Here is a 13,966-nt window from a genome sequence, read left to right as displayed (position 1 = left end):
CCGGGAAAGCACACTCCAGGCCCTCCTTTCCCTGAGCATGACACACCTCCCAGCCAGAGTTATTATAAACCTGCGCACTGCATTCAGACAGGCGCTTTAAACTGACGGACCATCATCGGACTGGCAGCTGTAAGGGGCGTATTCTTCTGAACCTGTGAGTTTTGTTCATTTCGTAATAACTGGAAGACGAATATTCCATTACCGTAGGACTGCTACATTCATCTAACTTGCTTAGTTGTGAATGTCTCATGATGATGCACGAATGTAGCACGAAGGATGATGCATTATTTAAGCAACGCGGAACAGCCTGCTTTCATATGCAAAACACAGACAATCGTTGCAGCTTTCAGTCGTGGAAAACTGTCGCAGTCTTTTAAGACTTCAAATGAACTTAAAACGATCACGATCTTTACGCGAGCATAACCTGATCAAATGAACAGAAGTTTAAAGTGTGACTTCGTTCATCTCAGGCTTTTACTGTTCTGTCGAGGTACCAGTGCATTTAGCCAGTTCTTCCAGTTGTCATGGGATACTGCAGTTTTTAAAGTAACAGATTAGATTAATGTAAATCTTTGATTTCCGCATTCATCTTCAGGAGTATGATTGGTGCAGTTTGAAAGTGACCCGCCCTCCTCTTGACGTCACAGCATGCGGAAGATTTGATTGATTGATTTGAGACAAATGCGTTTGTTTTGTAGGTGTTGCTGTGGAGAGGGAAATTGTGTGTGCCCTGTGTAAGCAGTCCACCTTGCTTAATTTCAAGTTAATATATTATTTGTCAAAAAGCAACAATGTCATAGTCATATATGATCTGGTAGCACCTAAACCAATAATCCTTTGAGATTTGTGTGGCAGTAAATGACAAATTAATAAATAAACACCAGAGAAAGGAGATGTCCATAGGGCTGCATGATAAATCGGATGCGATATTTAATGTAACAGAGCTGTTGTTCACTTACAAGCTGCAATATGATTTTGTTTTTGCGCAGCTTGTCAGTGAACAACGGCTCTATGCTGCTCCATGTGAAAGCGTGCAGGTGATGGAGATTTAGGGCCGTTTCATAGTCAACGCGAGACATGCGAGCAAGCAACGCGCTCCCTTTCATAGTCTAAACAGTGAACGCAAGCGTCACGGGTGATGCGTGTATGCAATATACACCGCTCACGCAACAGGGGGTAGTAGAGTCAGGTGATATTAGTAGAGTTGGGTCGCGTGATATTCAGATCACAATGGCAACTGAAGAGGAGTGTATTCTGTTGCTGATGAACTATCGTATAAATGTGGATGAATACGTATAAGTTCGCATAATTTTTCATCTTCGCCCTCCATTGTATTCAAACCTTCTTCTTCTGTAAACACAATATTTGAATTAATGTACAATACTTGCAGTGTCGCCCCCACCGACAACGCATAGTATTGCGTGAATCGGTGCGTCGCATATCAAAAACTAGGACGACACATTTGGCTACGCACCGACGCATAATGGCGGCCAAAGCGTAACGATGCGTAGCCTCGGGGACGCGTATGCGTACAGATGCGTTGACTATGAAACGGCCCTTACCGCTGATTACAGAACCAGTGTTGTGCCCAATTTTGTCTCCCTGCCAAATTATAACCCCCCCTCCTTCAAGTAGTACAGAAGTACAGGTAGATTGCATGACATCCCAGCTTACAATTTTTGGTTCCCAGAACGTTATTTATTTTATAGTTTGTTTATGGTTAACCAGGAAAGTTTTCTTAACGTTCCCAGAACCAAAAGCTAACGTTAGGGGAACGTTCTGTGTTTGCTGGAATTACATTATCTTTCACTGAATTTGCCAGCCGAACTACAGTTCCTGATATCACTAGTTTAAGTTAGAGAAGCAATAAAAGTGTTGGGCAACTTAGATGTTGATGTAATAATTGTGTGGTTGTGTGTGATAAGATCTATGATTGACAGATTTGTCCTGTTCCAAACTAAAATCTATAATTTCGACTCGATGAAATCAAGAATTTATCAGCATTTTATCAGCGACAATCCCAGTTTAAGAAGACAACGAGCTAGGTGTCGACATCTGACCCTTAGCAACACTATCATTAATTCATCCTAAAGTGATAAGAAGCTGAGGTGTGTTTGCTCATGAAAGCTAACACTGCTGACCTTTATATTATTGGATTTTTCATGCAAAATACAAACTAACATAGACAGATTATTCTTTTTAAGGTAGTGCAGAGTGAATGGAAGCCATCGTGAAGGTTTATTCACATGGGAATAATATCACATCACCCTGAAGTAGTGGCATGCACAGATTATCACTACATCTCTGCCTTTTTGGTAACTAATCTCTACATTTCTCCAAATTAGACTTTGTGAAGAGTACCAGTTGGAAGAAATATGGACGCTAATCAGCTGCACGGTGCCTCGATCATCAGGATCCCCCCTCACCACTACATCCATGTGTTGGATCAGAACACCAACATTGCGAGGGTGGAGATCGGCCCTCTCACCTATATACGCCAGGACAATGAGAGGTAACCTAGAAAGCTGCAGGGTAACTACTGTATTATGCAACAGCCCTTGAAATACAGGTTACCACTGGTTTTATCCTTTTGTCTACATACATTTTGACAGATTTTAATGTATACAAAGAAATTGTAGTAGCTCAACTGGGGCACTATATGTAGGACATTTACACTTACACGTGTGTCCAATTTTAAGCTGTGATGAAAGAGAGTGTTGCTAGGATTCATGGGGTGTAATCAAGCCTATTTTCAATCCTCCATTGCCCATAATCCAAACAACAGCTGTTATGAAATATTTATATCTACAACTTTTTTACAATTATTTTTACAAATACAAGAGTTAAAATGAATTGGATTATTAAGATTTAAACTAATAACTGTCCTGTTTGACATCTAACGTTGATGGAGCCTTCTCTGTATTAGCCCCAAAGCTGTGGAATTCACTTTCTCAGTCTGTAAGATTATCCCTTTCTTTACCTGCATTCAAATCAACCTTGAAATTGTATCTCTTTTCTCAGGTCTATTTATAGTTTAGCTATTTTAGTCTTGGTGAGTTAAATTCAGTCTTGTTTCTTGTTCGGTTTTATGGTTTTAGCTGTTTGATTCATATTTTAAATTCACTTCAAACTGGATGAAAGAGCCAAGAGGAAACTGCTCAGAGAGGCGACCAAGAGACCTACAGCAACTCTGAAGCAGCTGCAGGAATTTATGACAAAGAGTGGTGATTGTGTGCAAGTGACAACAATATCACAGATTCTGCACAAATGTGATTTGTATGGGAGGGTTGTAAGAAAGAAGACTCTCCTCAAGAAAGGCCTCATGCAGTCACGACTGAGCTTTGCCAAGACACACCTCAAAGTTTCTGAATTATTTGGCCTCAACACCAAACAAAATGTCTGACAGAAATCTAATACAGCTCACAGTCCAGATAACAGCATTCCTCCAGTAAAGCATGTAGGATCCTGTTCTGGGGGTTTCTCTGCAGCAGGGACTGGAGCACTTGTCAGGATTGAAGAAAAATAGATGGGGGAAAATACTTCAAAATTCTTGAGGAAACCTTCTGCCCTCTGCCAGAAGATTGTCAGTGGAAAGGAGATATACTTTCCAACATGACATTGACTCAAAGCACACAGCAGAACTGAGCACAGAGTAGTTGAAGGAGAATAAGGTAAATTTCCTTGCATGGCCCGGTCAGAGTTCTGACTTCAAGGGGTCATATGATGTTGTGTAAGAGAACATTATTTTGTGTTTATGGTTTAAGGTAAAAAAACACACATTATTTTCCACATAATGTACATTATTGATTCTCCTCTATGGCCCGCCTTTCTGAAATGGGTACATTTTTGAAAAGCTCATCGTTCTGAAAAGCAAAGTTTGCTCTGATTGGCCAGCTATCCAGTGCGTTGTGATTGGCCGGATGCCTCAAGTGTGTGACAGAAATGTTACACCCCTTTACATACGGTGATGTGTGTCCCGGTCAGAACACTGGTGCCACAAGACAAAACCAAGAAAACCCATTACAAACAAGCCGTTTGTTGCATCCAGTGGGGACATAATTACGTATTATAATGACTTAAACTGTCTTTTTATGTGTTGTGTTGCATCGCACCACGTAAACATAAACCATGTCTACATTTGTTATCTGAGAAATGACAAGCAACAACCGCTACTCTACACCAGCGGATCTCAATTCCAGTCCTCGTGCCCCCCTGCTCTGCATATTTTGTATGTCTCTCCTTGTTAATACACCTGATTCAGATTTGCGCTGCGCAACATTTTCACACATGGACAAGTGTGACATCATATACCTCTGTAAATAAATACAATTTAAGTTGACATCTCGCACACTTCAGTGCACTCTGAATGGAGCTTATACTGTACATTAGCTTCGAACTGGAATCATGTCGGAATATCCTGTGATGTCCACTTCGCAGGGCACTTATCGCTTCAGACGTTTGTTCTATTGAACATAAGAGAAACATACAAAATGTGCAGAGCAGGGGGGTGTGAGGAGTGGAATTGAGAATTATTGCTCAAAACTCACATTTGAATTATCAGTGGAAAATCCTTTAAATATGTAAACGTACTTACAGACTGTGGGTCAGAACAGCCAGCAGTCTTCTCTCCCAGGATCAGGAAACAGTCCTTCATAAAATGTGCTGCACACATCTGAATATTTGGGTTGAACTGTTCCGGAACAGTGTCGTAAATACAACTTAACCACTGATTTCCATTTGTGTCCTCTTTAAAAAGACCAAATAAAGTATTTCTGCTTTCACAATGAAACCGCGTCTCCATGACATGGTGGCAACAGCAAGAATCAAAGGTGATGCCTTCTTTCTTTGTGTGGACATTTGGGTAGTGTTATTTAAATCTTTCCACATCGTGACGTAGTCTAGATGTGCAAAGTTAGTAGAGACAAGAGACATCTCCCTTCAGACTACATTAAACAAAAATATAGTAAAACATAATACTGGCACAAGTGGGTGCTGCTTTTTAAAACTCTATAATTCTGTTTTGTTTTTGTTTTCTGACATGTTGGTGTTGTAGAAGAAGAAGAAAATACAACCGTTAGAAAATCTAACTCTTTATAAAAACAAAATGTTCTGAGCCCAAACTTTTTAATGACCGTGTGTGAGCTAATATTATGCGACTCATTTGAATAACTGAAATCTTCCTCCCATTTTCTCTCAGGGTTCTGTTTGCCCCTGTCCGCATGATCATGGTGCCGCCCAGGCACTATTGTGTTGTGCTCAACCCCGTTGCCCGTAATGATGAAGGTCAGGTTCAGTTTGATGCGTCAGGTCAAGCTAAGCTCAGACATGCTGACCTGGAGATCCGCCTGACTCAGGACCCCTTCCCCCTCTACCCTGGTGAAGAGATTCAAAAGGTATGAAGTGCATTGTATGCTTGAGAATCATGTTGTTTTGCAGCTTGTGGCTGAAAGGCTCAGACATGTGGGTGGTTTCAGCAGGTTGTGGTCTCGGTCAAGTGTCAAATCTGTATCACGCCTATGTTTTTCCCATCAGCTCATGTTGACTAGATCAAAACAAGCACCATTTTGCAGCAGCCAATGCCTTTTCTCTTATCATTTCTTCTTATTATTATAATTTTACATTACATTACCATTTTCTTTTTATATATATTACTATAATTTGTATGTGTGTGTGTGTGTCTCTCCCAGGATGTGACGCCACTGCAGATCGTGTACCCGGACACAGCCCTGCGTCTACAGGCCCTGCTGGACTTCGAGGAGGAGGGAGGAGAGAAGAGGGTAGCAGGAGACGAGTGGCTGTTTGAGGGACCAGGTACCACTGCTGCACAACCAGCATTAGCTTTACAGAGATTTGTGTGCCAGCCTGGACTAGTTTACCTGCTCAAAGCAAACGAACGTTTAAAATAATGAAGTTCAGGGAGAAATAAAAGGCGGTAAAATAATATGACAGCAGGAATGCCCAATCAGAAAACAGTGAAACAGGATGTTGAACGAGAAAAACATGTGAGATGGGACTTCATCAGGAATTGACTGGGTTGTGAAAAGTAGCTGTTACATACGTAACCAGTTTGTAATACGGATTTGTAAAATTAACTGAAAAAGAAAAGCTAATTCAGAGGCCAAGCTAAATTTTACATGTACAAACATAACATATTCTGGAAAGGCATTCATGGATAAACCTAGAAACATGCAGTTAATAATGGTCAAATATCAGTCCACCAGTAACTTATTCAGGAATTATGGGATAACTTTCTGGCCTGATAAAAATAATTCTACTTCTCATCTTTATATTTTCTGTCTCAGCAAAGATACATAACACAATATAGAAATACAATTTATAAAGCTAGTTTTGTAAAAGCGAAATAAAAATAAACCTGACTTGACCTGAATTTTATTTTCATGTCGACTATGAATGAAAAAAAAAAGTCAATTGTGAAAAGGGGAGATACATGTTACTCACCATCACAGTAAAGTGCATTGCATCTATCATAATGCATCTTTATTATTATTATTATTATAGGTGACATCATAAGGTGTAAGATGTCTAACCTGCTGATTGTTTTATTTTCGGCAGGGACATACATTCCCAGGAAGGAGGTGGCGGTACTTGAAGTCATAAAGGCCACAGTGATCAGAGAGAATCAGGCCATTCGCCTCCGAGCACGCAAAGAGGGCCTGGACCGCAGTGGAGTCCAAAGAGTTACTGGTTTGTGAGAGAGTTCAACCTAGAAAATTCACATTTTCATGAATGACTCACCCTCATGTTGTTCCAAACCTGTATGACTTGTATCCTTCAGTGGAACATAAAAAAAGGTATTACAATTTTTTTCCATATGATGGAAGTCAGTGGGGTCCAGAGCTGTTTTGGCCCCAATTGCACATCATTGTATAGGCAATCATGGTTGACCGTTCATATTTTGCATGCATAACCAAATACACATGGCTGAAATTGTGTGTGTGTGTGTGTGTGTGTTCAGGTGAGGAATGGCAGGTCAGTAAGGTGGGAGCTTATCTGCCTGGAGCTCATGAAGAGGTTGTGGATATTGTCAGTGCTTTCATCCTCACAGACAAGGTACCCACTTCTGTCCCTATGGTTCCCTGTAGGAAGTTATTTTTTTTTCTCTGTTCACACTTTATTTAGATGGGTAATAAGGGATTGGTGGGTTAATTGGTTCAATAGAAAGGTCAACGAATAGCACTTCACTAATGAAGTCACAGCTTCAGAGCTAAATTTTGCCTCAAGCTTAATTCTCAACGCCTGCTTGTCATTCCCCCTTCATTAGAAAGCTTTGCATGTGCGCGCTCTCCGGCCGTTTCGTGACGCCGGGGGCCGAGAGCGGCGCACTGGAGAAGAGTGGCTGGTGACCGTGGCAGACAGAGAGGCTCACATACCCTCTGTGGCCGAGGAGGTTGTTGGGGTGGTGGACGTAACCACTCTGAACAGCAGGCAGTACTGTGTGATTCTGGACCCTGTGGGGGCTGATGGAAAACCTCAGCTCGGACAGAAGAGAGTGGTGAAGGTGAGCGAATTCTAATTAAATTAAAACCAGACAAATATATATGACATTTCTAATTAAAAGTATCTTTGCAATGTAAATGTGATGTGACCCCTTTCCCTGTGTTTCTGTGTGTCTCCTCGTCTCACAGGGTGAGCGTTCGTTCTTCCTCAGGCCAGGAGAGCATTTAGAGAACGGCATTCAGGACGTGTACGTGCTGTCAGAGGAGGAGGGGCTCGTCCTGCGTGCTGTCGAGGCCTTCATTGACACTGAGGGGGTAAAGGACATGTTGATCCTACATAATTACTAAAATCACTTATTTAGTACAGAATGAAGTGTATGAACAGCTGTTAAGGTCACGGGATGTGCAGGTTGAAGGCATACAATGTTTAACAGGTGTCCTGAACACCTGCGCCCTGCGATAGAAAAAAAAAAGAAGAGGGCTCCGATTCATTCAAATAGTATTCAAACAAGGAGAACAAAAGACAAATAGAGAGTGTGTTTACCTGAGTGTGCAGACGTTACTGGTTTCACAAGCTGCTGCCATTGCCCCTTGTTCCCGATAGTTCATAAATCTCTTTCAGCATTCCTGAAATGTTTGTCTTTTATTAAAATATTTGAAGACAAGGAGTGTTTTTTCACCCACTTTTTTTGTGTTTGTGAACTAGGTTGGTGTTAAGATCGCTTTTAAAACTCATAAATCACCCTGTCATAAATTGTGTGAACAGTAAGAACTTGATTCTGAATCAATTAATTTATTGTCTGAAAGTAAATGGTCATTTACTATTGAGAGCTCTCTGGGGGAAATCAGTACCTTCATTAATTAATTCCCTTCCCCTCTCCCTATTATGAATACTTTTAATTCCCATCCTCATTTATTTTATTTTTTTTAAATTATGATTTTAATATTTTGCATTCCCTTCATTTTTTTCTCTTATCATTCACCTTTGCTTATACACACAGTCTGATCGTAAGCCACTTGTGCTGCAGAGTCCGTCCCCGCCTTACACTAATGTTTGCCATTGTTACTCCCTCCTTCTTTCTTTCACCCCCCCTCCCCTCTCCTCATTGCTTCAGCAGGAAGAGGTAGATGAAGAAGAAGAAGGGGAAAGCCGAGCCAAAAAGAGGGGAATACAGCGTCGTCCAGGTGACCGTTGGATGCTGCATGGCCCAGTCGAATACGTGCCGCCCGCCACTGTAGAGGTCCTGCTTAGACGAGATGCTATCCCACTGGATGAGAATGAGGGCATTTACGTCCGTGACATCAAAACTGGAAAGGCAAGAAAGTTTATAAAGAATTCATCCACCAAATGCATTCTTTAAATTTCGATGATTTTCAGAATCACTTTAGGGTTTTTAAACCCTTTTAACAGTAGATATAGGGGGCAATTAGAGGACATTTTGAGAGTGTAGAGTTCAGTGCAAGGTAAAGCTATTTTTCATGCAAAAATGACATTTTTTCAAGCTTTAGTGACAAAAATGCACAACATTGTTTTAAAGTGTGCATCTAATGACATCATATTTGATTATAAGCTACAGATTTGTTTTACGAATATTGTATAACATTTCAGATTATTCCACACACAAGCTGTCATATGGCTTCAGAATACAGATATATCAATGACAGATGTATTAATGATAATGTATTTCATTAATTTTCTCTAGTCAGTATAATTTAAAAAAAGAGTGGCTTGGAGAATTGTCAAAAACTCTTGTGTTTTTATATTATGACAAAAAATTCTGAGTTGAAAAATTCCTTCATCTTTTATTTAAGTTTAGTAAATTTAGGAAATGTAACAATGAATGTAGTTACAAGGCAGTCCCGTGTTTTTTATTGGAGACCTACAGTTTAACTGGAGGTTGATTTAATTGAATTAATATTGACAAAACCACACCAACAACATAGTTTGTTGTTAAAGAGCTTTATGTCTCAACTGGCGTGATGTCTGTTTCACAGGTGCGTGCTGTGATTGGCCAGACCTACATGCTAACTCAGGATGAGGAACTGTGGGAGAAAGCACTTCCAGCCAATGTGGAGAATCTTCTGTCCCAATCCCGTGACCCAGTAGCGGACCGCTCGGAACGAGGAACAAACTTTGGGGAAGTTGAGAGAGATAAAACCAGAGTGGTGTCCTATCGTGTCCCACACAATGCGGCCATTCAGGTGTATGACTACAGAGAGAAGAAGGCCAGGTGATATAGTGATGCTAGTTTGAGTGACAGTCTCCACTTATGTTAATATTTAAGTTCTGTGGAATTAAATTTTTGATCATTTGGACAAATGCCTCTCTCTTTCTCATTGGTTTCTCTCACAGGGTGGTGTTTGGACCTGAAATGGTCATGTTGGGTCCTGATGAGCAGTTTACAGTTCTTTCCCTTTCTGGAGACAAACCCAAACGTCCCAATGTCATCAAAACCATTTGTCTCCTGCTTGGCCCAGACTTTTGCACCGACATCATCACCATCGAGACAGCCGATCACGCTCGCTTGCAGCTGCAGCTCTCGTACAACTGGTACGTTGTGTTCGTATGCTCTAACACCTTATTAGATATGTCTCCGATTAATAACGAAGTGCAAATAATCAATATCATTAAGCTGATCTGAGGAGTGAACTGTTTTCTTTCTCCATGTCAGGCACTTTGATATCAAACAGCCTGTTGAAGCGGCCAAGGCTACGGCTCTGTTCTCTGTGCCAGACTTTGTGGGTGATGCATGTAAAGCCATCGCTTCCAGAATCAGAGGAGCAGTGGCCTCAGTGCAGTTTGACGATTTCCACAAGGTATGTGACGCACCTTTAGAGTTTTATTGCTCGGGTACTACGTACTCTTTCCTTTATGTTTAGTGCTTTGGCTTTTGGCCATGATTGTAAGTGCGGCAATCAAAGTTATACTTTAAACTACTGTTCCAAAGTTTGAACATTGAAAATTGTAATAGTATTTCACAATATTACAGTTTTTACTGTATATTTAATTAATTAAATGCAGCCTTCACCAAGGCTGCATTTCATTAAATATACAGAAACGTATATCTATTCTATATTTGACGTGGGTCCACATGTGTTGAAAACTTTTTATTTTCTATTGCAGCTGTATTTGTTATTTAATATATAGCTTTGATGTTGAGTTTCTCTTGGTTTCTTTGTTGTCATTGTATGCTTAAGCCCCTAAAAGTAAAGAGAACAGCATATATCCCTAAAACATGACTTCAAGAATGAGTTGATTAGGATGTGATCAGGCTTGTTCATCATTTATGTCTTTGTGTGCTCTGACCATGTGCATCTATTTCTCTTTCAGAACTCCAACAGGATCATCTGTTCGGCTGTCTTTGGTTTTGATGAGAAGCTTGCGGTGCGGTCCAACCTGCGCTTCAATCAGAATGGGTTGATTATCAGCAGCGTGGACATTCAGTCTGTGGAGCCGGTGGACCAGCGCACCCGGGACGCCCTGCAGAAGAGTGTGCAACTAGCCATCGAGATCACCACCAATTCACAGGAGGCTACTGCACGGTACAAACCAAACACTTCAGCTCAATCTCTTTATTGTTTTTTTTTTCTTGAAATTATAATTTACATAAACAATGGTTTACACTGTTTTATTCTAAAGATACACTATGGAACTTTTTTTTTTTTTTTTTTTATATTGATATAATGAGCGAATACATGAATCTCCCAAAATGTGTTTTTGTCTTATCCTGAATCACTATGGTATGCCTGTACTAGGTGTTTATATTATGACTATGTTAGATGAGCAAGACGCCAACCAGTGCGGAGTAGACCAGTACCTGCGTGACACTGGTTATGCACATAAACAAGTTTCCCTATGTATTTGTCTGTCATGCACATTTACATTCACTTCCCTTCTATCAGACACGAGGCAGAGCGTCTGGAGCAGGAGGCTCGGGGTCGCCTGGAGAGGCAAAGGATCACAGACCAGGCAGAGGCAGAGAAAGCGAGAAAGGAGCTGCTTGAGCTGGAGGCTCAGAGGTGAGTTCACTGCAAGCGCCAGTGCTAAGTTTCTCTTCACATTGAATGCTTTCATGGTCAATGATAAGTTTGTGTGCATCTTAGTGCTGCAGTGGAGAGTACAGGAGCAGCGAAGGCTGAGGCACAATCTAGAGCCGAGGCAGCTCGTATACAGGGAGAAGCAGCAGTCGAAGAGGCCAAACTTAAAGCAGAGGCTCAGAAAATCGAGGCTGTATGTCATCCAGACTAAACTAGTTCTTGTCTTTTTCTATTCTTGCCCTGTTAGATGTTGACCATTTTCCTATCCTCTGTGTGTCAGGACGCTGAGCTGGCCCGTCTGTGTAAGGCACGTGAGCAGGAGCTGGCTTACAAGAAGGAGATGGACCAACTGGAGGTTGAGAAGCAACAGAAGCTGGCAGGGATTGAGAGTCAGCGCTTCAAGCAGTTGATGGAGAGCCTGGGCACCGAAACCCTGAAGGAAATGGCCCGAGCTGGGCCTGAACTACAGGTAAGTCAGCATGGGGATAGTAAATTAACATCTTTCTATGGAGGATTTGCATAACAAATGTTTTATAATCGCTTTTTGAATGGATGTACATTCTGTTGTTTTAATATTTTGTTAATGGGCTAAATAACCCAATAAAACCATTTATCTGACATTTGTTCCAGGTGAAGCTCCTGCAGTCTTTAGGTCTGAAGTCCACTCTTATTACGGATGGCTCCTCTCCTATTAATCTCTTTACTACTGCCAATGGCCTCCTGGGGGCTCTGCAGGGCAAAGAACAGGATGAAAAATAAAAAATAGGAGAGACCAGGATTAAGAGGCCTTATACCACATGATATGCATAAAAACTGTGATGTACTCTGCTATAGTTTTCATTCTTAATAGCTTATACAGTAAAGCCATGAAAGTGACGCATTAGCAGTGCCTTTGCTGTCCTGTTTATTAGTTGAACTAACGCTCATATCATTGTTACAGATATTTTCGGTTTACTAACACATGCCTTTTGAAGACTTTACTTTGTGTTTATGTATCATGCTGAAATGTGCCTATGGTGCCTTAAATGATTCGGTTAAACCAAAAGAGCTTTCTAGAATATGCGTCTATACTCTGCTATCAAATAAAATATTTTGCATTGCTGACGCCTTCATTTATTTATAGACATTTGTAAATAAATACAGGTTGCGATTGCTTCAGATGATTTAGATATATGGCCACATGTTGAAGCTGCTATATAAAGAGCAGCAGTGCATTTTCTTAATTTTACTCTCTGGTTTGATCTTCAACTAAATTAATGCGGTCCATAAGTCTCTGTAGATTGTTACGCCTGCAGGTGGCGATATTACGAGCGAGTCATTAAATCGTTAACTCAATCGATTACTTTGCGCTTACATCCTTTATGAAAAGATGGTGTATATTTCTGATTGGCACATGGAAAAGAGAAAAATGGAAATGTTTTACTGAATTCAGCCACCCATTATTTTAATGTTTTTCATTAGTGTATTTTTATTTATTTTGCATTTTACATTTGCATGTCACCAGTAACCTTTAGTTGTGAATATTGGTTTTATGTACTGATTTAGTCCATAGTATGTGGAAACTTATATATTAATATCAATTACCAAATAAAGGTATAGGTCACTAATAATTTATATATTTTTCACTAAAGCTTCAGTTTCAAAATGCCATACAAGATATTTTTTTGGAATGCACATCACATTCATTCGATTTTATACAATCACTATTGAATCGTATTGGAACTGTTGAATTTAAGGCAGATTTAAAAGCTAAAAAGCTATTTATTTGCAGATCCCTTACATGTAATCAGAGCAGTGAGTCTGCAACCCAGAGACTGCACAAGACTCTTGCTCTTATGCTTTGAAATGCTTTTCTCCAGCATTTAATGCATCCAATTCCAACTGTTGCTTGTTTTGGGGAGTTTCTGTCTTTAGTCTCCTCTTCAGCTGGTGAAATTAATGTTCAATCGGATTTAAATCTGGAGATCGATTTGGGAATCTAAGACTTGACATTTCTTTGCCCTGATAAAGTCCTTGAATGAACTGGCAGGGTGTTTTGAGTCACTGTCCTGATCAAATATGAAGTGCTTTCTAATTTCTCATCGGTCCATCAACTCCATTCAAACTCTACTGGCTCACATTTGTGAAGAATCTCGCCTTCCTATTTTTGGTGCTGATCAGAGGTTTGCATCTTGCTGTGTAGCTTCTGTAATTCTGTGTCAAATTATCCTGCGAAAAGTAGATTGACAGAGCATCACCTCAGCTTTCTGGAGGTTGTTGGTGATTTTACAGACATGTAGTCATCAACTACTGTTGTTTTTCTCAGCCGATCAGGTCGTCATTGGTTGCTGGTGTCACCAGTAGTTTCCAAACTCTTGATTTCTCTATGGCCTTTCTTTTTCCTATAGTTCTATTTGACTTCCTCTTTTCTTTTAGCATCCAAATTGTTTGCTTTTGTTTCAGAGTCGGCTTCCTCGTCTTCATCCTGGCTT

At 40.5% G+C, this 13,966-nt stretch overlaps 1 protein-coding gene across 2 annotated transcripts; it reads left to right on the top strand.

The window, feature by feature from the left end:
• Positions 1-12,597, top strand: LOC127947430 (major vault protein). Of its 2 annotated transcripts, none has more exons than XM_052544553.1 (17): positions 1-154; positions 2,346-2,512; positions 5,198-5,393; positions 5,688-5,811; positions 6,574-6,705; positions 6,977-7,071; positions 7,283-7,519; positions 7,647-7,772; positions 8,576-8,773; positions 9,453-9,688; positions 9,811-10,008; positions 10,130-10,274; positions 10,789-11,000; positions 11,361-11,477; positions 11,562-11,688; positions 11,776-11,964; positions 12,126-12,597. In XM_052544553.1, the coding sequence occupies exons 2-17, from the start codon at positions 2,376-2,378 to the stop codon at positions 12,252-12,254; spliced, it is 2,598 nt and encodes an 865-aa protein (XP_052400513.1). In that variant the 5' UTR covers positions 1-154; positions 2,346-2,375; the 3' UTR covers positions 12,255-12,597. The 2 variants fall into 2 exon arrangements, with proteins under 2 accessions (XP_052400513.1, XP_052400507.1); XM_052544547.1 differs by having other exon boundaries at positions 8,573-8,773.
• The last annotated feature ends 1,369 nt before the right edge of the window (positions 12,598-13,966 follow it).

This window comes from Carassius gibelio, chromosome A3, assembly GCF_023724105.1.
Source record: "Carassius gibelio isolate Cgi1373 ecotype wild population from Czech Republic chromosome A3, carGib1.2-hapl.c, whole genome shotgun sequence".
NCBI classification, from domain to species: domain Eukaryota; kingdom Metazoa; phylum Chordata; class Actinopteri; order Cypriniformes; family Cyprinidae; genus Carassius; species Carassius gibelio.
This window is presented reverse-complemented; position numbering and strand designations above follow the sequence as displayed.

Excerpts from the sequence above, each read along its gene's own strand:
- LOC127947430 (XM_052544547.1), top strand. The coding sequence starts at position 2,376 with ATGGACGCTAATCAGCTGCACGGTGCCTCGATCATCAGGATCCCCCCT. Across the intron at positions 7,520-7,646 it reads GACAGAAGAGAGTGGTGAAG|GGTGAGCGTTCGTTCTTCCT; the intron begins GTGAGCGAATTC and ends CTCGTCTCACAG. Across the intron at positions 8,774-9,452 it reads GTGACATCAAAACTGGAAAG|GTGCGTGCTGTGATTGGCCA; the intron begins GCAAGAAAGTTT and ends TCTGTTTCACAG.